The sequence below is a fragment of the Taudactylus pleione genome, unplaced genomic scaffold (assembly GCF_031769625.1).
Source record: "Taudactylus pleione unplaced genomic scaffold, aTauple2 ptg000114l, whole genome shotgun sequence".
Classification (NCBI taxonomy): domain Eukaryota; kingdom Metazoa; phylum Chordata; class Amphibia; order Anura; family Myobatrachidae; genus Taudactylus; species Taudactylus pleione.
The window spans coordinates 20,996,310-21,024,130 of record NW_028284516.1 but is presented as its reverse complement, the minus strand read 5'-3'; the positions used below and the strand labels follow the sequence as shown (position 1 = coordinate 21,024,130).

Here is a 27,821-nt window from a genome sequence, read left to right as displayed (position 1 = left end):
CTGTACTTACAAGGGGAAACAGTCGGGAAGCCGGCGGACGCAATGCCGACTGCTGGCTTCCCAACTGCTTAATCCCGGCAAGGGTTAAATGACAGGCGTCGAAATCTCGACATCTGTCATTTTACCTACGCAGGGAGACCGGCGCCCGGCATCCCGATCTAAAGGATACTGGGCGTGGACAGCCGCGGTGATGGGGGGGTGGGCTTTTGGTTAGGTTTAGGGCTCCTGGGGGGACTTTGGGTTAGGCACTCCTCGGGAGATTAGGGTCAGGCTAGGGGAAGGGGGGGGTTAGGGTTAGGCACCCCCGGGGGGAGGTTAGGGTTTGGCACCCCCCCGGGGGACTTAGATTTAGGTGGCGGGGAAGGGGGGGGTTAGGTTTTAGGTTTAGGCACTTAGAGGGGGGATTAGGGTTAGGCACTTGAGAAGGGAAGTTAGGGTTAGGCACCCCTAAGGGAGGGTTAGGGGGTAGAACAGGTTACTTTATACTTACCTTCCGACGTTCGGGATTTCCACCTGTGTCGGGTTGCCGCTGCCAGGATTTGAACCGGCCATGATTCCCTTACAAGAACCTCCCTGTCTGCCAATGTGAGAGGTGCTGGGTCCAGAAAAGTTCTGGGTATGACTGCTCTAAATGTGTGATTTAAAATAAAGGACAAATGTAACTACAAAAATCTCTCAAGTTAAGTGCATGAATGTGGTATAAGAGGATAGGTGTCCAAACTCATCTTGGAGCGTTCTGAATGACAGTATAGGTGTTCTATATATGTATATACAGTCAGGTGCATAAATATTGGGACATTGACAACATTTTCATATTTTGGCCTCTATTCACAACCACAATGGCTTTGAAATGAAACAAACAAGATGTGCTTTAACTGCAGACTTTCAGATTTAATTTGAGGGTAATTACATCCAAATCAGGTGAACGGTGTAGGAATTACAACGGTTTCTATATGTGCCTCCCACTTTTTAAGGGGTCAAAAGTAATGGGACAAACTAAACAATCCTAAATCTAACTTTCACTTTTTAATACTTTGTTGCAAATCCTTTGCAGGCAATTACAGCTTGAAGTCTGGAATGCATAGACATCACCAGACGCTGGGTTTCATCCCTGGTGATGTTCTGCCAGGCCTCTACTGCAAATGTCTTCAGTTCCTGCTTGTTCTTGGGGCATTTTCCCTTCAGTTTTGTCTTCATCAAGTGAAATGCATGCTCAATCGGATTCAGGTCAGGGGATTGACTTGGCCATTGCATAACATTCCACTTTTTAGCCTTAAAAAACTCTTTGGTTGCTTTTGCAGTATGCTTCGGGTCACTGTCCATCTGCACTGTGAAGCGCCGTCCAATGAGTTCTGAAGCATTTGACTGAATATGAGCATATAATATTGCCCGAAACACTTCAGAATTCATTCTGCTGCTTTTGTCAGCAGTCACATCATCAATAAAAACAAGGGAACCAGTTCCATTGGCAGCCATACATGCCCACGCCATGACACTACCACCACCATGCTTCACTGATGAGGTGGTATGTTTTGGATCATGAGCAGTTCCTTTCCTTCTCCATACTCTTCTCTTCCCATCACTCTGGTACAAGTTGATCTTTGTCTCATCTGTCCATAGGATGTTGTTCCAGAACTGTAATGGCTTTTTTAGATGTTGTTTGGCAAACTCTAATCTGGTCTTTTTAAGGCTCACCAATGGTTTACATCTTGTGGTGAACCCTCTATATTCACTCTTGTGAAGTCTTCTCTTGATTGTTGACTTTGACACATATACACCTACCTCCTGGAGAGTGTTCTTGATTTGGCCAACTGTTGTGAAGGGGTTTTTCTTCACCAGGGAAATAATTCTTCTGTCATCCACCACAGTTGTTTTCCATGGTCTTTCGAGTCTTTTGGTGTTGCTGAGCTCTCCGGTGCGTTCTTTCTTTTTAAGAATGTTCCAAACAGTTGATTTGGCCACACCTAATGTTTTTGCTATCTATCTGATGGGTTTGTTTTGATTTTTCAGCCTAATGATGGCTTGCTTCACTGATAGTGACAGCTCTTTGGATCTCATATTGAGAGTCGACAGCAACTGATTCCAAATGCACATGTCACACCTAGAATCAACTCCAGACATTTTACCTGCTTAATTGATAAATAATGAGGGAATAGCCCACACCTGTCCATGAAATAGCTTTTGAGTTGATAGTCCCATTACTTTTGGCCCTTTAAAAACTGGGAGGCACATATAGAAACCGTTGTAATTCCTACACCGTTCACCTGATTTGGATGTAATTACCCTCAAATTAAATCTGAAAGTCTGCAGTTAAAGCACATCTTGTTTGTTTCTTTCAAAGCCATAGTGGTGGTGAATAGAGGCCAAAATACGAAAATACTGTCAATATCCCAATATTTATGCACCTGACTGTATATACATAATATAATATCTCAGGGTGCAGGGCTCGCTCAAAGGGTGAGGGAGACTAAGGGGACCCAGTCTGTCTGTTACCTGTGTACTGAGTCGCACAATTTCTGATAGCAGCCCTGAACACAGCCACCGATTTCCAACCCAGGTGTTACTAGTATACCTCAAGTACCAATTGCCAGTGAGTTCAGCTGCTGGCGCAGGGTACATACACTGATCTCCCCACCGCTGATATTTGCTGCATATACACTACAAGTAGCTTTCTATACCTTCAGTCTGTGATCTGCACTGCTGGCTCCAAGCTGTTCTGATGGACAAATCCTGCTGCAGGTGCAGCTTCACCAGTGCTATTATACATCTAGAGCTGGTGGTGCATAATTATTGTGTATCATCACTGCAGCCATTGGATTCACACTGTATTTAGCAGTGACTCCTGGATAACAGTGGTGCTATACAAAGGGATCGTTACCCCTTCATCATCGTATGGGACAAATAAGATTTGTTTCACACTCTCCCTACAAGGCCATTTCTCTTTTTTGGGAGGCGTGCACCTCATGTCCCTATTTAAAAAATGTGTGTGTGTGTGATTGATGGTGGGGGGAAGTAGGTTGCTAATGTTCTGTCTGGCCCAAGGCACCAAAAATAATAGTTATGGCTCTGATAAGCGGTACTGAGAAAGAGCATTGGCGTCCCCCTCATACCCTAGCTATGCCCCTGAGTGCTATCTTCAGATGGTGTTAGCCCATAGTAGCCTATGGCAGGGCCGCAACTAGTGGGGGGTAAGGGGGCACGTGTCCCTGGTGCCGGATCTGAAGGGGTGTCAAGATGAAAGAGGGGAGTGGCGGAGTCTCTGCAGACCAGGAAGCAGTGCAGCGTGCGCAGGACACAGACAGACAGAGCGGTATGACGGCCGCTGCTGTGACCGGGGATGATGAGCGCTCTGAGGGCTGTTGCTGGCTATGGCTCAGCAGCACGAAGGGGGTGTGCGGGATGTGAGCGGGTGTTGTGTGGCCTCAAGCACACGGGCAGTGCTGCATCTCTGCTTACAGCGACACTGCTCCTAAAGCCCATTCATTACCAGCGCATCACACAGCACACGTAATGGTTAGTCATGTTACACTGCAAGTGACACCAAGTCATCAAAAAGAAAGTTGTAAATGCAATGTGCATGTTAGACATGACGTACCAGTATACAGTATATAAAAATACAGATATAAAATGGACACTAAACCTAAAGTACAAGTTTATCGCATAAACTGGATTTAACAAATCTCTATGTGAAAGTTTCAGTATATATAATTTTCCCCAAATAGGTAGGTGCCAGCTGCCCTAAGACATTCTATAGATCATCACCCGAGAGGGAGGGGGGGGGCTCCAAATTACCGTCTTGCCCCGGGTGACAAAAATCCCAGTTTCGGCCCCGCCTATGGGTTACTGTACTGCATTTTTTTTTTTAGAGAATGACCCTCCAGATCCCTTCCCGAGCAGAGATTCCATCCGTATTATACTGGCGCTTGTGCAGCACGCTGTTCGCACATGCGTATTAGGCTTGCCAGGCCAGTACCTGGAAGTAAAGAGATAGCATAATCCCAGACAGGCTGTTATCAGCGCCCGTGTCCTGACAAGAGACAGGAGACTATTTTTATAGTTTCTTATTACTGTGATATGCGGCGATGAGTAATAATAATTTCATGGGGCAAAATTCAGGATATTGGTAAATATGCCCCTGAGAGAGTTTGTTATATAACCTGACACTTTTATTTTTTTAAAAGGACAGGTGACAGATGCTTTTTAAACAATGCGAGAACTCATTACAAAACTGGATAAAAGTGAAGTAACAAATAAAATATAATAAAACATACTATAGTCAAGGACACACATTTATAAAGAAACCTAGACTGCTGTTGATACAGTATGAGAAAACCAAATGCTCCATTTCATAGTAGTTCCCCTTCAAAACCACTTTTTTGTCTGTTTTTTTTTTTAGCTTATTCATTGTAAACAATCTAAATAAGACTGCGTGCGACTAGCGACACAAGACACAAGCGAGCCGAGATTCCATCTGTACTATGCTGTCAGTCTCCATAACATCCTTCACACTGTCGCAGCTGCTTCACCTCTACTACTGTGACTTTCTCTTCATCTGTGTCTGCCCCACCCAAGGTTAATATGATATTTAACAGATCCATGACTAACAGTCATCTAGTACTACTGATTAATTTGTGTTTCCTGATGTAATTGCCTTGATACCAATGAACTTGTCCAACACCTGTTACTGTACTTTTCTCAAAGGTTGTCCTCATATTGCTGGCTTGCTGCTAGTACTACACATATGCTATATAGATTACTGGACATGTTGGTACCTGAGTTATCCTGCTGAAAAGAGTTGTGTTACTCCTGCGTTAGAAAAGTTGGTTGTGTTATTTAATACCGTAGATCATGGAGATATTGTAGAGACTGATACTATGGGGTGTTCTAGGCTCAAGAGGGCGGCAAGTGGTTGTATGTGAGCTGAATGTTCTGGCTCATCTTATTGTGATCTTATTCCTGCACAGCGTCATTGTGTCAGAATTTCTAGTGTCCTGATCGCATGAAAAATTTAATAATTGTTTTTATTAGAGCGGGGGGAGGGGGGACTGAAAGTCTTTAGCAATTAATTGTTTGATAGGTCAGACTTCACCGATCGTTCTTACCACCAGGATCCTTTTGTATAATTGGGCTTCTATTTCTTAGACAATAATATGATGTATAATTATCCACTAGCGCTAGTGCTAGAGTAGCATATTGAATTCACTGGTTCATGCTCCTCGCTCACTGGGTAAACTTTACTAAGTGACGGGATCTAAACCCCTGCGGTTTGGTGGCGGGTTCCAAATGGCACCAAAACTGCGGCTTAGTAATTTTATCCCTAGCCCTGTTCTATTCTATTCTAAAATGTGTTTTGACGGTGGTTTTGCAGCAGATTTGACCTTAGTAAATTTGCGGATAGCAAAATCGCTGCCAAACCGCCAGGGTTTAGAACCCGCCACTTAGTAAATATTGCCCACTGTCTCTCCCCTGTGTCACCGGTGACTGTCTGCCCTCCCCCCATAGACTGTAAGATCTAACAAGCAGGGCCCTCATCCCTCACGTACTTTGCCGCCCATCACTTTACCATCGTCTGCTCCCCACTGCCTACAACGGCACCTTTCCCCTGTGTATTATGACTGCTGATGCATCAGTGTTTATAAACCATGTCCATGTCCTGCTATGTTCTGTATTGTAAGTGATTTTGTTCTTGTTTTGTTTATATTGTTTCTGTCTATGTACCTTGTTAGGCGCTGCAGAACCCTCGAGGCACCATAACAATAAAGGATAAAGTATAAAAATAATACGTACTGTACCTGCTGCAGAAATGAAAGTGGTTTTAAATCAAAGAAATGGTAGATAGAGAGATGTGAGAATTGGGCACGCCAACACATGACTTATGAGCCAGAGGTTTGATATACATACAGGGGGCAATTCACTGCTCTGTACCCTACTGCTATGCTCTCCATGTCCCCTATGTATACCCCCATTGCCTTTTTAGTATGTAAGCTTTTGCTCCAAACATAGGTGTAAATGCGATTATTCTGCATGCTGGGAAAATACCCGCTGCTTTTGCACGCAGCACACAAATACGCAACTGCAAAATAGAGTAGAGATGATGGCTGGGCTTTGGATCTGTTTTTCATACTAAGTTCGGATTTGGAAATGATGTAAAACGTGCTTTTCCCGGAAAACTAAGATCTCGGGTGGTATGGAAGAAGGCATGCAAGATCTGAGCTTTCCGGGAAAATGACATTTTGACTCAATTTCAGAATCTAACTTATTTAGAGCTGAGATAGGACTTACCTTGCCCCAGCCCTAAATCTGTCTGCACATTTTGGATTTTCCCCCTCTCATCTCACGTGCAACATTGTTTTGCCAAGTTGCTAAATTGCACCTTCTACCTGGATTTACTATTAACTGTGACTGAGGCCCATAGAGGATAATTGAGAACTACAGTATCTATACTAATATAATAAGAACGTTGTGTCTGTCTGTTTGTTCCAAGTTGGTGCAAAAACTACTGAACAGATTTTAATGAAATCATTTTATAGTGGAAACTCCTAGAAATAACCTGTAGTTTGTTTCATCTCAAGCCATCAAGTTAAAGCTGAGCAATAACAAAAGCAGAATTTATTGACATCATCAGTACATGAGATAGGTGTGGCACCAAGGCGTGTGGCCGGTAAGAGGTGCTTTGGGCCCACGTTCACTTGAATAGGATAGGCTACATAGCAGTCTGTGCACAGGGCACACAGTGACATTGGTGTGAGTGGTGGGTGAATAGGATAGGCTACATAGCAGTCTGTGCACAGGGCACACAGTGACATTGGTGTGAGTGGTGGGTGAATAGGATAGACTACATAGCAGTCTGTGCACAGGGCACACAGTGACATTGGTGTGAGTGGTGGGTGAATAGGATAGACTACATAGCAGTCTGTGCACAGGGCACACAGTGACATTGGTGTGAGTGGTGGGTGAGGGTGCTGTTGCTAACAGTCTGTATAGCGCTGCTGGTCACATGGGCCACTCCCGCAACAGAGCCCCCATGCAAAGCAAAACAACTACGACAACTAAAATAAAAAAAAATATTGGCAGAAGCAATTTCATCGTGGGTGAAGCCGCAGGCAACAACTAGTATTAAATATAACTGCAAACCAGGTGACCTTGAACTGTCTTTTACTTCTCTCAAGATTTGTTTGTGTACACAGAGTTAGCACTCACTAGTACCAGAATGAAAGGAAAGAGGAATATACAACCCTATATTCCTAACAGTTAAAAATCCTAACCTGACACACTTGGTGCAGTGTGGGTTGGGAGAAGATGCCTATCTGACTCTCTTATGCTGGCGTTGGTCATGGGCTAGGAAGTGAATTTCCTAATCCTAATCCTATGTCTGCCTAAGGTCTTGCAGTGGTAAGGGAACTCCTAGCCACCCCTCAGTGGTAAACTGTGTGGCAGCACCATGAAATTACCTTGAGCTTAGTTGTGTATCACCCGTACCAGCTAGACACAATACAGTGTTGCACAACTTAATGTACAATAACAACTAAACAAAGCTGTTACACTGCACACCTTGGGCTTGCCTAATTTTGTTGGTTCCACATTGCTCTAAGTATATTTTCTGGGATTTGCTTTAGTAATAGATTGAATGATTTTTGATCAAAACAGTATCAAGAACTTCAACCAAATATTGGCTACACACCCTGAAGACAGAGACCCGTGCTGCAATTAGGTGAGGGTCAGTCAGTGCTAAAGTGTTAAGGCCAACTCGTTAAGGGATACAGGGCCTGATTCAGAGCCGCTCGTAAGCGGCCGCTCGTTCGCTCCAAGCGATGTTTGCCCAACTGCGCATGCGTACGGATCGTTATATGCATGCGCGAACCAGTCACTGCGGTCGAAATTCATGTGCTCGCAAAATAGCGAATGACTGATAATTTGAGTGACAGAATGAGGTGTATGTGGGTGGTAACAGGGGAAGGTGCTTGAAAACGGGGAGTGGAGATCCGAACGCAGGCGTGCTTAAAGGTCAAAACGGGCGTTTTATGGGTGTGCATAATTAAAACAGCAGCGTCCTTGAGCACGTCACTGGGTTATTTTATAGCCAGAACTGCTCGCAAGATTGTGGTAGCAAAAACCAACCACAAGAATAGCGAGCAGTTCATACCCTGGTCGATGTACTCGATTAATCTAATAAATAGCGGACATGACGTAGGATGCGAGCGGCCAGGGGGCGTAATTATCCAAAAAACGACCGCAAGTTTTGTTCGCTCGTTCAGACCTAGAGGCGTGAACAGACCGCAAAGAGCGAACGGTTCATTTGAATAGCCACCCCTATTTTCTGGACGAGCGAGCGCTAATTGCGTCCGGCTCTGAATCAGGCCCACAGTCCGCTCCAGAATCCCGACCACTGACATCCCCACGGTAAGTATTAGGCTTGGTGATAGGGTAGGGGTTAGAGCACTAGGGGTAAGGTTAGGGTTAGGCTGCAGGGAGGAGGGGGAGGGTTAGACTGCAGTAAAGGTGAGTTAGGGGGAGGGTTGGGATACTTACCTGCAGGTGTTGGGATTCTGATTGTTGGTATGCCGCTATCGATATTCTCACCACCGGCATCTCGACCACCGGGACCCCATACCCAACCCAGTGTTAATAAAAATTTTGACAGTGTTTATTAAAACACAGTTCTTATTAATCCCATACTTTCCCTCCTGTTTGGTACTTTAATTATTTCTATAAATCATAAAAACAACTCAAAAGAAACTTATTATTTAAAGATATGATGGTGGGGGGACCGAGCACTCGCCTCTAGTGTGATGTCTAAGTGTACTATGATCAACTGTAATTACTGTCCGTGGCATGAAATGTAAATGTGTGATGTTGTAGTGTAGCACATGCTACATAAAAACAACCACAAACCGTTACATAATTCACTGATTTAATTATAAATCTAAATTTTAGTTGCTCCCTAATCTGATAATATTTGTCCGGCCAGAGATTCGTTATTATAAAAGCAATTACCCTTAATCATTGTACACTTAGAGGTCACACAGGTAGTGAGCGCTAGGTCCCCCCATCTATTTAAAAAACTGAAGGGCTAGTCTCCCTCAGACCCAATCAGCTCCAAAGCTACAAGGAAGTATTAGACGACGATGAAGCATCCCTTCCACCCTCATTATATAAGTATATGACCAATTTAAGAAACTTTAAATGTGTGAATAATACTTAATAAAAAGAATGTCAGATAAAAATACATTTGTACAAACGAAGTCCAATTCATTTACCTGGCTTGTTGATGTCGAGCTCTGATAACTTTAGAGCCAGATCACTTGTGTTCCCGCTTGCAGAGGAGACAAGTATATCATGCACAGCATTCCTTCTTCCTGTCCTCCCAGATGCTATGAAATCTGCATATGTAGATTCCACATCAGTCATCGCTACCGAGTATCCACATAGCAGGGCCTAAATAAAAACACATAATTTTATGGAACAATTCAGGCAAACTTTAGACAACTAAAATGTATATATACCTGGACTCTTAAGCTGGGTACACACCGTACAACCCAACAATGCGGCAACTGATGTAAAGATACATTTTGCGCGGCTTACCCACTGCACAGTCCAGCGTACGATGACGCAATGTATCATTACATGCATGTAACAGCACCGCGTCGTTCATTGCATTGTCCCATCTGCTGTGCCGGCAAATGGGGCGATGAGATGAACGACTGCTGGAAACGACGGATCGGAGGTGCATACTATACAATGTATACAATATATCGTTCTGATCTGCGTCGGAACATAATATCGTAAGATGCATCGTATAGTGTGTATCCAGCTTTACATAATGAAAGGTATTTTTAAATATATGTATTATTATATGTTAATCCAACAACCTAGATTATACTGCATCTTTATTAATATCCGTATTAGCAGATTCATTGGACCTCAGGAGCTGATTCAAACCGGGACGCTAAGAAGCGGTCGCTCGTAGCTGCCGATGGTTCGCATGCATCGCAATGCGCCTGCGCGAACCACTGCGACAGATCGGGAAGCGCTTGCTCCCCCAGCATAGACAGCCCAGCTGAATGAGCGTCAGGAGAGGCCGTTTGTGGGTGGTAACAGGAGCAGGCCACTAGAAATAGGGGAGTGGAGGTGCAAACGCAGACGTGTCTGACCGTCTTAACACCGTTTCAAAGGCGTGCATAATTAACAGGCAGTGTCATAGCACACGTCACCTGGTTGTATTTCACACTGAAGTGATCGCAGTGCTTGCGGCAGGGTATAGTCAACCTCAAGCGCTGCGATCGCATCCGATGGTCCTCGATGTACCGATGGTTACATACACTTCCTGGAGATGACATGTGCAAGTGGGCGTCTTAAGACAGGCTGGTGGGCGTCTGCATACACAAAGTGATCGCACGCCAAGGCATAGTGGGCGTACTAATGCCTTGGCCTGCGATCGCCTGCCTTGCTGGGCGTGCGCTGGATTTGCATACGCTGGGTGCGAGCGAACACATCTAGCAAGCGGGTCTGAATGAGTCCCATTTATGGTTTTAGTATTTATCATTAGCATTACTGTATGACTAATAGCATTAACAACATTTAGATAATATTCTATTATTGGACATATTACTAAGAGTAAGAGACAGTTACTGTTACTCTGATACGTTTTCAGCTGTGACTAAGTTATGTAAAAATCACAGATGAAAATTAGTGGAAAAATGTTTCCATATACAGTATCTGTAAGGTCTAAGGAAAAAAATGGGTGTAAATGCTGTTTTACCAGTGATGACGGTTACTCTCATGCTACAGGCTGGGGGCGGGGCGATCACAAAGATACGTTTACCACAGGATATGGCCAGCTAGTCACATAGGACTTGCAATTGCTCTAATTATACAAGGGGGTATATTTACTAAAGTGCGGGTATTAGAAGTGGTGACATTTATTCATCTCTTTCCACCTCTCTCCTTATCAATGGTCTTAGGGGCAACAGACTTCTCTTGGGCCGCGGGACTTGGCAGGAATGTCCCAAGGCAGCTCTTTATTTAATTGGACTTTCTATCTTATATTTTGCATTGGTTTGTTCTGTTTGGGAAGATATTTGGATTTTTTATTAACCCTAGTAAGATTGTCGTAATGTTATTTGATGTACGGCAACATTGGGGAAAGTCCCTCCCTCTCCAATGGGAACCTACTAGTTTAACTTATCTCGGTATTAAACTGCTGAATAATATTGCAAACCTTTACCGATTGATTGTTACTCCAGTTAATCTGTCAGATGAATTTAGGGACTGGAATAATCTCATGTTATCCTATCTGGGCAGGGCTAATTTAATAAAAATGATTTCCTTTCCCAAACGACTTTGGGGGGTATCCAATTAGCCCCGAACATTGTTTGTTTGTTTTTTGCCGATTATCCCCGTTTTTCGACAATTTTTTTTTCACCCTATCGAATGAAATAATAGTATATATCTCACGAAAACACATAGGGTCCGCTATAAGCTCGCATACCTATGTGTTTTCACCTTTTTTGGGGTGAAAAAACGGCACTTATCGTGGATTATTTTCGGGGCACATCAGGTCCTGAAAAAAAGCCCCGGTAACTGCCAACGTTGGGCTTACTTCGGGGCTAATTGGATAGTCCCATTAGCGCCTGAACAATGTTTGGGGCTAATTGGATACCCCCCTTTATATGTTTCAGTCACTCCAAATTCAATTAACTCATAGAGCTGTTCAACGTATTACATTTTGGCGAGCACTTTACCCAGTGTAAAAAGAAGCTTCTTATTACATGGGGTGGTTTTAAAGTGGTATGAGGTTGGATTGTTGTAACATTGATGGAGCTGTACACATTGTGAGGCTGATTTAGAGTTAGAAGCAATCCATTAATTGGTGCAAAAATCTGTACTGCAGGAGGGGAATATAAAATGATTTAAAGGTGTCGGGGAGAGTGTTAAAAAAGTGCTGTACAGTTAAGTATGTGTAAGCAACATGTAAGAGTGTGCAGTATTTGCTTGGGTGCACAGTCTGCACCAATGCAATTTACACCCAGCTCTTAATCAGCCCTGGCAACCCTGTAGATTTTCATGCCCCACTCAAAACCTAGGTGCCCTTCTAGTCTGTGGAGGTGTCTCCTTAGACCAGACTATAGACATTCAACTTGAAATGCGCAGGTTGGATAATATAGGGCATAGGCGCTCTGAAACAAAACTAAAGCAATTTGAGGTACAGTACTAAACCAGTGTGTTCTGTAAATGAGCTCCATAAGTGTGCATTTGGTCTTACTTTTAATAAAGTTAGAATTTAGTACAATAATGGGCATTTCTGATAACTGATAACTCAAAAAGTGCTGCAACCTGCAGCAATCAATTAGATTTGTATTTTTCTGCACATTTTCCTGTGCATCAGTTCTCATGTATATAGATCAATATGTATTTGACAGTTAACTAAAACCTTAATATAAATATATATATATATATATATATATATATATATATGAGTAGTAATAGAAACCAAGTTGACAACAAGTGTACCGTTCTAAAAATAATGGATTAAACAAATTGCTAAGTAATTAGATACTTTCTCTGATACTCTTTTGTACACTAATTGAAAGAGATCTGCTACTTTTTATTCAGCTTAATCTGTATCCTTAGTATAAAATACATCAAAGACAAAGTATAATTCCACTGAAAACGGTAACTTACCTGTGTTCCAACAATCGGGGTATTACTCTTTGAAGGTTCTCTCTATGGGGTATATTTTCTCAAAGTGTGGGTTTATAGAAGTTGAGATTTTGCCTATAGCAACCAATCAGTTTCTACTTATCATTTATCTAGCACCTTCTAGAAAATTATAGCTAGAATCTGATTGGTTGCTATGGGCAACATCTACACTTTTGTAAACCCGGGCCTTAGTAAATATACCCCTATGAGTTTAACAGTCCTAAGCAGAAGATCCTCTCTCTTTCTTGGCGGATCCTGTTCACACTAACACCGGGGCTGTCAAGTCCAGTCCCCAGTGATATTCTAACTCATGTGAACTAGATTATTATGTGAGAGGGCTCTGACATAATTGAACACGTCCTGCCAAAGGAGCAGAGAGTATTTTCTGCTTAAAACTATTATGTGCATCAGGAGACATTTAAAATGTTATATTATCACTTCCACCCAAAAATTTACTTTTAATTTATGTAAACCTTAATATGAAAGCATGTATTTCATACAGTGGGCGGAGCGGGGGAGTGTCAGCGTGATTGCATCATGGCGGCCCAGCCCCCCGCCTTATAATGCTGATATTACCGGCATTGTAAAGCAGGGGGTGGGGCTATGATGACTCGATACAGCGAGAATCGCGTCATCGTCTATCCGAACTGCCCACTTTCACGTGCGGGTGCAGGGGGGTGCGGCGGCCATTCCGGAGGACTTGCCTACTCTTGCGGGGTGCCGGCACCAGATTTTCGGGAGGCTCCCGGCAGTCCTGGGAGAGTAGGCAAGTATGAAGTATTTACATATGCCACGTAGCATCTTTACACTAAAGGAATAATACAGGAGCCCTTTTCCTCTCCAGTTCATGAGAGCTACACAGAGGAGTCTCCCTCTATTGTAGAATCAGTAAGTGTGTTAGAAGGGTTATTATTAATATTATCTTTATGGCGCCACAAGGGGTCTGCAGCACCTTACAAGGTACACAGACAGAAGAGGAATGAACCAAACAAGAAAAAAGTGACTTGCAGTACAGAACATTGCAGGACATGGACATTGTACTGGGTGTTTCACTCGCTATTGGCCCCAAAGTTTTTCTTATAACTTTTAAAGTAATTGACATAACTTAGTGAAATGTGACCCAGACATATCTTGATCTATGAGAAACATGAGGAAGTCATAGAAAGTGTTCGCCATTAGCATCCAGGCCAGCTTGAACGCGTCCCTCCCTGTTATGGAAGGTTTTAGCCAACATATTGTGAGTCACAGTCCCAATTTCCAGTTGAATGTTTTCTCTCGATGGTCCTCGATGTACCGATGGTTACATACACTTCCTGGAGATGACATGTGCAAGTGGGCGTCTTAAGACAGGCTGGTGGGCGTCTGCATACACAAAGTGATCGCACGCCAAGGCATAGTGGGCGTACTAATGCCTTGGCCTGCGATCGCCTGCCTTGCTGGGCGTGCGCTGGATTTGCATACGCTGGGTGCGAGCGAACACATCTAGCAAGCGGGTCTGAATGAGTCCCATTTATGGTTTTAGTATTTATCATTAGCATTACTGTATGACTAATAGCATTAACAACATTTAGATAATATTCTATTATTGGACATATTACTAAGAGTAAGAGACAGTTACTGTTACTCTGATACGTTTTCAGCTGTGACTAAGTTATGTAAAAATCACAGATGAAAATTAGTGGAAAAATGTTTCCATATACAGTATCTGTAAGGTCTAAGGAAAAAAATGGGTGTAAATGCTGTTTTACCAGTGATGACGGTTACTCTCATGCTACAGGCTGGGGGCGGGGCGATCACAAAGATACGTTTACCACAGGATATGGCCAGCTAGTCACATAGGACTTGCAATTGCTCTAATTATACAAGGGGGTATATTTACTAAAGTGCGGGTATTAGAAGTGGTGACATTTATTCATCTCTTTCCACCTCTCTCCTTATCAATGGTCTTAGGGGCAACAGACTTCTCTTGGGCCGCGGGACTTGGCAGGAATGTCCCAAGGCAGCTCTTTATTTAATTGGACTTTCTATCTTATATTTTGCATTGGTTTGTTCTGTTTGGGAAGATATTTGGATTTTTTATTAACCCTAGTAAGATTGTCGTAATGTTATTTGATGTACGGCAACATTGGGGAAAGTCCCTCCCTCTCCAATGGGAACCTACTAGTTTAACTTATCTCGGTATTAAACTGCTGAATAATATTGCAAACCTTTACCGATTGATTGTTACTCCAGTTAATCTGTCAGATGAATTTAGGGACTGGAATAATCTCATGTTATCCTATCTGGGCAGGGCTAATTTAATAAAAATGATTTCCTTTCCCAAACGACTTTGGGGGGTATCCAATTAGCCCCGAACATTGTTTGTTTGTTTTTTGCCGATTATCCCCGTTTTTCGACAATTTTTTTTTCACCCTATCGAATGAAATAATAGTATATATCTCACGAAAACACATAGGGTCCGCTATAAGCTCGCATACCTATGTGTTTTCACCTTTTTTGGGGTGAAAAAACGGCACTTATCGTGGATTATTTTCGGGGCACATCAGGTCCTGAAAAAAAGCCCCGGTAACTGCCAACGTTGGGCTTACTTCGGGGCTAATTGGATAGTCCCATTAGCGCCTGAACAATGTTTGGGGCTAATTGGATACCCCCCTTTATATGTTTCAGTCACTCCAAATTCAATTAACTCATAGAGCTGTTCAACGTATTACATTTTGGCGAGCACTTTACCCAGTGTAAAAAGAAGCTTCTTATTACATGGGGTGGTTTTAAAGTGGTATGAGGTTGGATTGTTGTAACATTGATGGAGCTGTACACATTGTGAGGCTGATTTAGAGTTAGAAGCAATCCATTAATTGGTGCAAAAATCTGTACTGCAGGAGGGGAATATAAAATGATTTAAAGGTGTCGGGGAGAGTGTTAAAAAAGTGCTGTACAGTTAAGTATGTGTAAGCAACATGTAAGAGTGTGCAGTATTTGCTTGGGTGCACAGTCTGCACCAATGCAATTTACACCCAGCTCTTAATCAGCCCTGGCAACCCTGTAGATTTTCATGCCCCACTCAAAACCTAGGTGCCCTTCTAGTCTGTGGAGGTGTCTCCTTAGACCAGACTATAGACATTCAACTTGAAATGCGCAGGTTGGATAATATAGGGCATAGGCGCTCTGAAACAAAACTAAAGCAATTTGAGGTACAGTACTAAACCAGTGTGTTCTGTAAATGAGCTCCATAAGTGTGCATTTGGTCTTACTTTTAATAAAGTTAGAATTTAGTACAATAATGGGCATTTCTGATAACTGATAACTCAAAAAGTGCTGCAACCTGCAGCAATCAATTAGATTTGTATTTTTCTGCACATTTTCCTGTGCATCAGTTCTCATGTATATAGATCAATATGTATTTGACAGTTAACTAAAACCTTAATATAAATATATATATATATATATATATATATATATATATGAGTAGTAATAGAAACCAAGTTGACAACAAGTGTACCGTTCTAAAAATAATGGATTAAACAAATTGCTAAGTAATTAGATACTTTCTCTGATACTCTTTTGTACACTAATTGAAAGAGATCTGCTACTTTTTATTCAGCTTAATCTGTATCCTTAGTATAAAATACATCAAAGACAAAGTATAATTCCACTGAAAACGGTAACTTACCTGTGTTCCAACAATCGGGGTATTACTCTTTGAAGGTTCTCTCTATGGGGTATATTTTCTCAAAGTGTGGGTTTATAGAAGTTGAGATTTTGCCTATAGCAACCAATCAGTTTCTACTTATCATTTATCTAGCACCTTCTAGAAAATTATAGCTAGAATCTGATTGGTTGCTATGGGCAACATCTACACTTTTGTAAACCCGGGCCTTAGTAAATATACCCCTATGAGTTTAACAGTCCTAAGCAGAAGATCCTCTCTCTTTCTTGGCGGATCCTGTTCACACTAACACCGGGGCTGTCAAGTCCAGTCCCCAGTGATATTCTAACTCATGTGAACTAGATTATTATGTGAGAGGGCTCTGACATAATTGAACACGTCCTGCCAAAGGAGCAGAGAGTATTTTCTGCTTAAAACTATTATGTGCATCAGGAGACATTTAAAATGTTATATTATCACTTCCACCCAAAAATTTACTTTTAATTTATGTAAACCTTAATATGAAAGCATGTATTTCATACAGTGGGCGGAGCGGGGGAGTGTCAGCGTGATTGCATCATGGCGGCCCAGCCCCCCGCCTTATAATGCTGATATTACCGGCATTGTAAAGCAGGGGGTGGGGCTATGATGACTCGATACAGCGAGAATCGCGTCATCGTCTATCCGAACTGCCCACTTTCACGTGCGGGTGCAGGGGGGTGCGGCGGCCATTCCGGAGGACTTGCCTACTCTTGCGGGGTGCCGGCACCAGATTTTCGGGAGGCTCCCGGCAGTCCTGGGAGAGTAGGCAAGTATGAAGTATTTACATATGCCACGTAGCATCTTTACACTAAAGGAATAATACAGGAGCCCTTTTCCTCTCCAGTTCATGAGAGCTACACAGAGGAGTCTCCCTCTATTGTAGAATCAGTAAGTGTGTTAGAAGGGTTATTATTAATATTATCTTTATGGCGCCACAAGGGGTCTGCAGCACCTTACAAGGTACACAGACAGAAGAGGAATGAACCAAACAAGAAAAAAGTGACTTGCAGTACAGAACATTGCAGGACATGGACATTGTACTGGGTGTTTCACTCGCTATTGGCCCCAAAGTTTTTCTTATAACTTTTAAAGTAATTGACATAACTTAGTGAAATGTGACCCAGACATATCTTGATCTATGAGAAACATGAGGAAGTCATAGAAAGTGTTCGCCATTAGCATCCAGGCCAGCTTGAACGCGTCCCTCCCTGTTATGGAAGGTTTTAGCCAACATATTGTGAGTCACAGTCCCAATTTCCAGTTGAATGTTTTCTCTCAGTGCCATGAGAGCCCGTGTCATGACAGACCACTGTCAGAAGCAGAAATACCTACTGACTAGCAGTGGATGCTCCAGAAGTGGGTTTGCAGTTTAGTCCAAAATTCAAATAGGGGAACCACACCAACTGCCCTCCTCACTGGTTATATCCTCACTGCCAGTTGGTGTGGCTCCCCTATTTGAATTTTTGGACTGCGCTACTGACTAGGGTGGTGAACAGCTGGCCACCCCTGCATGAATGCTAATGGTGAAAACTTCAACACATGCTATGACTTCCTCATGTTTCTCATATGGAGAGTGAGAGAGTTCCATAGGTAGGGAGCAGCACAGACAAAATCTTGGAGGCTGGAGTGGGAGGAGGTAATCAATTGGGAGGAGAGGTGGCATTGTTTGTGGAACAAAGTGGGCGGGCGGGAGTGTAAAAGGAGATAAGGTCAGAGATGTAAATAGTGGATTAGGTGAGGACTAAGTGAGTGTGAGAAGTTGGGTTCTGAAGGGGAATGGGAGATACTGCAGGGCCTGTAGAAGGGGAAGCAGATGTATGTTTGGAGAGGAAGATGAGCCAGGCAGCAGCATTGAGGACAGATTGGAGTGGAGAGAAATGGAAGGCAGAGGGGCCAGAAAGTAGGAGGTTACAGTAGTCCAATCTGGAGATGACCAGTGAGTGGATGAGGGTCTTAGTTGCCGCCAGGGTGAGAAAGGGTCTGATCCTGGAGATATTTCTGAGATGGAGACAGCAGGACTGCGAGAGTTACTGAATGTGTGGTTTGAAGGAGCAGGAGGAGTCAAGAAGAACTCCAAGGCAGAGCACTTGTGGGCTAGATGAGATGGTTGTGCTGTCACTTGATAATGAAAATGTGGGAGGTGAGGATATTGGTGAGAGAGGGAAGATGATTGGCTAAGTCTTTGACATGTTAAGTTAAAGAAAGCGCTGGGATATCTAGAAAGAAATAGCAGAGAAACAGTTGGAGATACAAGTGCAAAAAGAGGGGGAGCGGTCATAGGAGGAGAGGCAGATCTAAGTATCGTCAGCATAGAATTTATATTGGAGGCCAAAAGAGCTGATCAGCTCACCTAAAGGGGATGTATAGAGGGAGAATAGGAGAGGTTCAAGAACAGAATCTTAGGGGACACCTACCGGTAGTGGAAGTGGGAGGGGGGGGACATGGAATCATGAGAGAAGACTGAGAAAGAACAGTCAGAGAGGTAGGACAGCCAGGAGGGGTCAGTATCACGCAGACCAAGAGAATGAAGGATTTGGAGGAGGAGAGGGTGTTCCACGGCGTAAAAAACATCAGAGAGGTTGAAGAGAATAAGCAGAGAGTAGAGGCCTTTGGATTTGGCAGAAATGAAGTAATTGCTCACTTTCTTGAGGACAGTTTCTGTGGAGGGGAGAGGACGAAAGCCAGACTTAAATGGGTCAACCAGGGAGTGGGAGGAGAGAAAGGCAGTAAGGTGGTTGTGTACAATACGCTCAAGGAGTTTGGAGGCAAATGGGAGGAGAGAGATGGGGCGGTAGTTGGAGAGAGTGTTAGGACAAGGGTGGGTTTTTTAAGAATAGGGGAGACAAGGGCATGTGTGAATGCAGAGGGGACAGTGCCTGAAGAGGGCCAATCCATTAAATGTCCCATATGTAACACTGTAAAAAAAATCTGTAGCTGTGTATCTTTTGATTTAAATTAAAGCACTTTCTCATAGGTTTTCTTAAAAAAAATAACACAGGCTATTAATATAAAGATCAAGTAGAAGAGGGAGGGATTGTAAAGATGGGAACAGGCAACAAGAGAGAGGTTGCGGAGTAAGGGGTTGGCTGGAAAAGGAAGGGATGGGGTGCTGGGGGTCTGGCGGGATGTGATGTCCTGACGCATGGAGTCAATTTTAAATGTGAAGTGGGTGGCAAAGTCAAGGGCAGAGGGGAGGCGAGGAGGGGGGGCAGAGAAGGGAGTTGATAGTGGCGAATAGAAGATGGGGGTTGGAGAAAGGTAGGAGATAAGGGTCTTAAAGTATGACTGTTTAGAGAGGGAGAGTGCAGCATTGTAGCTTAAGAGTATAAATTAAAAATGGAGGAAATCTGCATTGGCACGCGATTTCCTTGAATATCGCTCTGCGGTTCTTGAGCACTTTTGCAGATATCTGGTACATTTGGAATGCCACGATTGAGGTGTGGAGCTGCGAGGGCGACTAGTGACCACCGTAGCAAGAGAGTCAAGAGCAGAAGTAAGAGAGACATTGTATTGGGAAACAGCTTGGTCAGGGCAGGAGAGAGAGACAATGGAGGAGAGAAGCGGGAATGGGTATGATATACCGCCAGCCGCACGGCCAGCGGTTCGATTCCCTTCAGCTGCAGCCCGACAGGAGCAGAGTGCGAAGCAGCGGAAGCCCGACAGCACTGGAAATCCCGATCGTGGATAGGTAAGTATAGACTAACCTAACCTAACCCCACTAACCCTAACCCTCCTTAGGGGTGCCTAACCCTAACTTCCCCCCGTGCCTAACCCTAATCCCCCCTCTAAGTGCCTAACCTTAACCACCCCCTTCCCCGCTGCCTAAACCTAAGTCCCCCGGGGGGTGCCTAACCCTAAGTCCCCCCCGGGGGTGCCTAACCCTAACCCTCCCTCCCCCTAGCCTAACCCTAACCCTCCCGGGGGGTTGCCTAACCCTAAGTCCCCCCCGGGAGCCCTAAACCTAACCCTCCCCCCCCGCGGCTGTCCGTCCGTGATGTCGGGCGCCGGTCTCCCGGCGTCGGGGAAATGCGGGCGTCTACATCTAGATGCCCGGCATTTCACCCATGCCGGAATAAGACAGTCGGGAAGCCGGCTGCCGGTATTTAGGCAGTCGGCTTTCCGATTGCTTCCCGAGAAGCGAGCCAAGCAGTGAGGATAAGGATATGGTGTCAATAACCTAAAGGTTATGCTTAGTGATGGTGTCCTTGGGAGGCAGGGGTGGATATGATGTGAGGGATAGGTTAAAAGAGAGGAGGTGATGTCAGAGAGGGGAATGGGAAATTGGTAAAATCAGAGATATCACAATGGTGAGTGAAGACCAGATCAAGTGAGTGTCCACTCACATGGGAGGGTGAGAAGGTCCATTGGGAGAGAACAAATGATGATGTGGGGACATATTGAAGTCACCTAAAATGAGGGAGGCAAGGTTGGAAGAGAGGAAGTGGGGGAGCCAGGAAGCAAAGTTATCAGTGAATTTGGAGCTAGAGCCTGGAGGATTTTAAATGACAGCTACTCAAAGGTGAACAGGTTGGAAGAGGCGAATAGCATGAACCTTGAGTGTAGAGAATGAAAGGGAATGAGTTGAAAGGAGTGACCAGAGGATAGCAGGACCCCAACACAACTACCATGATGACCCCCAGGCCGGGAGGTATGAGAGAATGTGAGGCCCCAGAGGAGAGAGCTGCTGTAGAAGTGGTCTCATAGGGGGAGAACAAGGATCTGGTGATAGCTAGGAGGTTCAGGGAGTTGGAGATGAAGAGGTCATGGATGGGGACCAGTTTATTACAAACAGATCTGGCATTCCAGAGGGCACAGGAGAGATGGACATATTTAAGAGGAGAGGTGCGAACAAGATTAACCGGGTTGCTGTAGTGTGAAGCTGAGATTGATGTAGAGCAGGGGGATGAAGAGAGTGTGGAGATGGGGCGGGCTTCTGAAGGGTGACAGCAGATGGTGGGAAATGTGGATGCTTAGTGTGGCGTGGGTGGAGGAGAGATAATAAAGAGAGGGGGGTGCAGGGCTTAGTGTTAGGGCTGTCATTAATATAAGGTGGTGAGACAGGTGAGACTGTACTGATTTTATGTGAAGACAGGTGTGGGTAGTAATACTAAATGGGTGGTGGCTGGTGGGTTGGGTGTATTACTGCTATGTAGTCTCAGCATGGTAGCACCACTTTTAAGGTTTACGGTTAGGGTGCAAAGTCCACTCTAACAGAGGAAGATGTGCACATGCGATGTACTAAATCGTGCCCATAAAGTACACTTGAAGGGTGAGACGATCTGTCCTTAGGTGATTTTAATCAGCACAGGTTCCTGCATTGCTATCTATATATTAGAATGGGCACTATTATGGTAAGTACTTGACACATTCATATAATTCCTTCCACTGTCACCCACTGCCCCTCCCTGTCACCTACTGCCTCTCCATCTCCCTCTGCCACCCATTGCCTCTCCCTCCTGTCACTCTCTGCATCTTCCGCCACCCATTGCCTCTCCCTGCCACCTTCTCCCTGTCTCCCTCTGCCTTCCACTCTCTCCCTCTGCCTTCCGCTGTCTCCCTCTATCTTCCTCTCTTCCTCTGTCGCCCACTGCCTCTCCCTGTCACCCTCTGCATCTTCCTATCACCCACTGACCACCCAGTCACTCACTACCTCTCCCCTGCCACCCATTGCCTCTCCCTGTCACCCTCTGCCTCTATCATCCTCATTTCCTCTGTCACCCTCTGCATCTTCCTATCACCCACTGACTACCCAGTCACTCATTACCTCTCCCCTGTCACCCATTGCCTCTCCCTGTCATCCTCTACCTCTCTGTATGGCATGCCCCCTAGAGAGATGAACAGGGGACGTGTCATAAAACCACTCCCCCTTTTTCGGGAGCGCACGCAGAAGAGAGTCCTCTTTAGGGTTTTTGGGGGGAGTGGGAGGAGGGGACTTTCACCCCTAGCTCCACAAGGTCTACAAACGTCCCTGTGTATACAATGCACATTTATACTTTTTTCCCCCAATGTGATAACAATAACAGTGTGCTAAAGGCAATGATCCACTTTCAATATGCAACCAGGAAAACAACAATTGCTCAATGACAATATGAAGAAAATAATTATTCCTGGATCAAAAGACATATCACAAAGCAGGAACTAAAGTGTAGTAAATATAATTTATGACAGATTAATTATGTAGCATTTTCCCGATGCAGTGTATTTATTACTGCAAATAAGACCAGAGAAATCAACTTCCTCTAAAATGCAGAAAAATATGATATTGTTTCTCTGTATATTTTGAAGACCTAATAGTTGCAGTAATTATAACAAAAGTACAAAATGAAATATTCATTACAGAAAGACAATTCTAACATGCCCAATCAAATCAGTATGTGATCCAGTTAATTTTCACCGTGCCAAAGCCTGAACTATATATAGCCATAATACTGTGCAAGTACAGGACATGAGTGAACAGATCAACCGTGCAAAATAGCAAAGATTACTCACTTTTAGATTTCTTGCTTAGAAAATCCTCGTGGAGGAGGCCGTACAGGTGATATTTACATCTCAGGCTTCCAGTTTGCTGCACTGATTGCTGTCAGTCTATTTATGGATTGCTATGTCATCACCTTGCTAAAGACTGTGACAGCTGCCCCCATAAGTGGCGTTTTAACCAACTACAAAGTGCTATGCAGAAACTCTCACTGTAGCCACATAATTCAATCCTTCACTTTTCAGAACCATGCAAATACACTCATGCAGTGTATACTGTATTGTATAGACATTGTTATAAGTTTATAAAATTATGTGACCCTCTGTAAGATCAATGCCAATATATTCTTCTTTAACGTTATCACCTAAACACATTGTTTTTATGCATTTATTTTCCCCACAGTAGTTGAAAAAACAGACTGACACTAGATTTCCTATCTTTGTGCTGCTAGTTTAGATAGTAGTTCTTCTGCAGTCTTGCTTCCACATTGTTGTAGTGTTTTTACTAGTATTCCTGATTGTATGACCAATCTGTACATACAGATGTGTCTACACACATATTATATATATATACAGTCAGGTGCATAAATATTGGGACATTGACATATTTTTCATATTTTGGCCTCTATTCACCACCACAATGGCTTTGAAATGAAACAAACAAGATGTACTTTAACTGCAGACCTTCAGATTTAATTTGAGGGTAATTACATCCAAATCAGGTGAACGGTGTAGGAATTACAACGGTTTCTATATGTGCCTCCCACTTTTTAAGGGGCCAAAAGTAATGGGACTATCAACTCAAAAGCTATTTCATGGACAGGTGTGGGCTATTCCCTCGTTATTTCATTATCAATTAAACAGGTAAAAGGTCTGGAGTTGATTCTAGGTGTGACATTTGCATTTGGAATCAGTTGCTGTCGACTCTCAATATGAGATCCAAAGAGCTGTCACTATCAGTGAAGCAAGCCATCATTAGGCTGAAAAATCAAAACAAATCCATCAGAGAGATAGCAAACATTAGGTGTGGCCAAATCAACTGTTTGGAACATTCTTAAAAATAAAGAACACACTGGAGAGCTCAGCAACACCAAAAGACCCGGAAGACCACGGAAAACAATTGTGGTGGATGACAGAAGAATTATTTCCCTGGTGAAGACAAACCCCTTCACAACAGTTGGCCAAATCAACACTCTCCAGGAGGTAGGTGTATATGTGTCAAAGTCAACAATCAAGAGAAGACTTCACAAGAGTGAATATAGAGGGTTCACCACGAGATGTAAACCATTGGTGAGCCACAAAATCAGGAAGACCAGATTAGAGTTTGCCAAACAACATCTAAATAAGCCATTACAGTTCTGGAACAACATCCTATGGACAGATGAGACAAAGATCAACTTGTACCAGAGTGATGGGAAGAGAAGAGTATGGAGAAGGAAAGGAACTGCTCATGATCCAAAACATACCACCTCATCAGTGAAGCATGGTGGTGGTAGTGTCATGGCGTGAGCATGTATGGCTACCAATGGAACTGGTTCCCTTGTATTTATTGATGATGTGACTGCTGACAAAAGCAGCAGAATGAATTCTGAAGTGTTTCGGGCAATATTACATGCTCATATTCAGTCAAATGCTTCAGAACTCATTGGACGCGCTTCACAATGCAGATGAACAATGACCCGAAGCATACTGCAAAAGCAAACAAAGAGTTTTTTAAGGCTAAACAGTGGAATGTTATGCAATGGCCAAATCAATCCCCTGACCTGAATCCGATTGAGCATGCATTTCACATGATGAAGACAAAACTGAAGGGAAAATGCCCCAAGAACAAGCAGGAACTGAAGACAATTGCAGTAGAGGCCTGGCAGAGCATCACCAGGGATGAAACCCAGCGTCTGGTGATGTCTATGCGTTCCAGACTTCAGGCTGTAATTGCCTGCAAAGGATTTGCAACAAAGTATTAAAAAGTGAAAGTTAGATTTAGGATTGTTTAGTTTGTTCCATTACTTTTGGCCCCTTAAAAAGTGGGAGGCACATATAGAAACCGTTGTAATTCCTACACCGTTGACCTGATTTGGTTGTAATTACCCTCAAATGAAATCTGAAAGTCTGCAGTCAAAGTACATCTTGTTTGTTTCATTTCAAAGCCATTGTGGTGGTGAATAGAGGCCAAAATATTAAAATTCTGTCAATGTCCCAATATTTATGCACCTGACTGTATATACATACACACACACACAGGTTGAGTCTCCCATATCCAAATATTCCGAAATACGGAATTTTTTTGGCAAGACTGAGATAATGAAACCTGTGATTTTGGATAGGTCAATGTACACAAACTTTGTCTAAGGCAGAAATTATTCAAAATATTGTATAAAATTACCTTCAGGCTGTGTGTATAAAGTGTATATGAAACATAAATTAATTTCATTTCTGTACACAAACTTTGTTTGAGCCACAATAGTATTGAAAATATTGTATAAAATTACCTGCAGGCTGTGTGTATAAGGTGTATATAACACATAAATGCATTCTGTGTGTATATTTGGGTCCTATTCCCAAGATGTTTCATTATAGTATGCAATTATTCCAAAATACGGAATATTCGGTTATCCAAAATACCCCTGGTCCCGAGCATTTTGGATATGGGAGACTCAACCTGTGTGTGTGTGTGTGTGTGTGTGTGTGTATATATATATATATATATATGTATATATATATAGTGGCAGTAACACCAGAAATGACGCTGGTGAGGAGCAGATTCTGTGTGGGGTTGGAGAGATCCTCCCACACAGGGTAGAAATACTGAGTTGTGACACACCTTTGGGCTGCCTTGTGGAGAGAGCTCAGGTGTGGGCTGATGAGAAGGCAGACCATTCAGGTTGCCATTGGAGACAGTCTAAGTGGGACGGTTGCAGACAGAGAGCCCAGTGAAGCTAAGCCAAGCCATTGGGGGCCAGGGGATCTGAGTCTGGACCTGCAGGAGGCAGGGGGGACCATAAACCTCTCATACCCCTTTCAGATATACAACCTGGGAAATTTCCTGCTCAGACCCGGGAATTTCTCCTGTGCAAATTCCTGGGTATTTGGTTGAGACCCCTCTTTCACACTACAGCTTCTACCCGGAAAATTCCCGGGTAGCACCATTCAGACATAAGCCGGGTTTTTCAGTTTTTAAGAATACCTGCCTCTCCTCTGCCCTTCCTAGCCTATCCCCTCTCCGACTGCCGCTGATGATGTCATCATCATGCAGCGGGCAGCCGACCAATCACAACACAGTCATTTTATTTATTTTATTATTATTAAAGTATTTATTTTATTACCTATCTGTCCTGGTGGTCCAGTGTGGGTGGCCCGCTGTGGCAGAGACCCACCAGCAGTCTCCAGCGGCGGTGAGTGTCCCTGACATCGAGCTGGGGTTCTCTGTGCCTGAGGACCCGGCCGAGGTTGCTGACTCGGTGGACAGCACTACAGCCACCGGCGAGGGGGCGGTGAGCGGCAGCGCTGAGCATCTTATAAGACGCTGTGTGCTGCCCACTCAATGTAAAAGCTGCTTGGTGCAGCCCGGGAGTAAATTACCAGGTAGCACCTTTCAGATATGAGCAGGGTAATTTCCTGGGACTTAACTCCCGGGAAAGTCCCTGGTCAATTGGAGGGTCGGCTACACGGGAACGTGTTCCCGAGTAGGTACCTTCCAGACATACATGAGATCCCAGGAATTTGGCCGAGGCAGGCCAAATTCCCGGAAATCTCAGTATGTCTGAAAAGGGTATCAGACAGTGTGACATAACAGCAGCTAAGCTGCAGGCTGGGGAAGCCAGAGCCTATACCTGGTGGAGACAGGGAAGGCCACCAAGACTGACTATGTTTTATATAGCTGTGGCAGCCAAGCCAAGCCAGGCTGGAGCCGGCAATAGACCTGCATAGAAGCAGGCAGAGACTTTATTGGCAGACTAGCAGCACCATGATAGTCAGGTTTATATGTTAGACGCCCTAAATAAGGGCTAGGCTGTTTATTATTTTCTATTTCAGTTTCCTTGCTGGAAAGTAAAGCACCATTCCATTTGAAAGCTGTGTGTGGACCCTCATAAAAGCACCTAAACACTGCACCAATCCATCCTCTACTGAGCTAATTACCCCAAGTTATCTCACAATATAAATAAATATATATATATATATATATATATTGTGACACAGTTAGGTTAGGGGGTCTCTCTCCTGGGTAGAGTACTCCTTCCTTACACACACACACAGCAGCAGGGAAGCAGCACACCAGTCTGGATGCAAGTACAAGCTGGTCGGCGCCTGTCTTTATTGTACAATGACAGAAATATAAATCCTAGCCCTGTCGGGGCACTAACTTCACAGGTAGTTCCCTCACTACCAGAACCTGGCAGGGCCTAATGCCCTCGCCAGCAACAAAGCACAGCACAGTACTCACAGATAGGTTTTCCAAGTGTCTCTGAGCAAACTCCCTGTCTGCTCTCCCAGGTGAGACAATCAGCCCTCAACGCACTAGGCTTATATTGGCCACTCTCAGGTGGAAAACTAACAAGCCTGTTACCAGGCTGCGAGAATCAAAACCTGGAGTGGCCGTGGGTGGGCCCTCTCCTCTCACCCACAACCCCCAGGTCCCAAACCGGCTTTTCAAAAAGCCGAAACTCAAGCCTTCTACACTGCAGACTTTCTCCTGGGGGTTTAAAACACAAAAGACAGGAATCTGGGACAAATGTACCTGCCACAGACCACTTTACCAGTGATCCTATCACATATCCCCCCCTTTGTTTCGACCTGTGGGGCTGAACAACTGAAGCCCCCAAACAATGAACGCATGACAACGCGTCAGCATTGGCCAGCTGGCTTCCTGGCCTGTGTTCCACTGAAAATGTAAAAGTTTGTAACGCCAAGAACCATCTTGTAATTCTCGCATTACTGTCCTTATTTTCAGACATCCACTTCA

The 27,821-nt window shown here is 44.0% G+C and overlaps 1 protein-coding gene across 2 annotated transcripts in view; it reads right to left on the bottom strand.

The window, feature by feature from the left end:
- PKIA (cAMP-dependent protein kinase inhibitor alpha) overlaps positions 1-27,821 on the bottom strand; it is a 62,438-nt gene that overhangs the window by 2,118 nt on the left and 32,499 nt on the right. The window contains exons 1-2 of one of the 2 annotated variants that reach the window (XM_088471563.1): positions 22,877-22,963; positions 9,258-9,435 (exon numbers count right to left, since the gene is read on the bottom strand). In XM_088471563.1, coding sequence (XP_088327689.1) covers positions 9,258-9,408 — 151 coding nt within the window. In that variant the 5' untranslated portion in view covers positions 9,409-9,435; positions 22,877-22,963. Of the gene's footprint in view, positions 1-9,257; positions 9,436-22,876; positions 22,964-27,821 lie in introns of those variants that run through there. The other variant, XM_088471564.1, reaches the window with a different exon arrangement.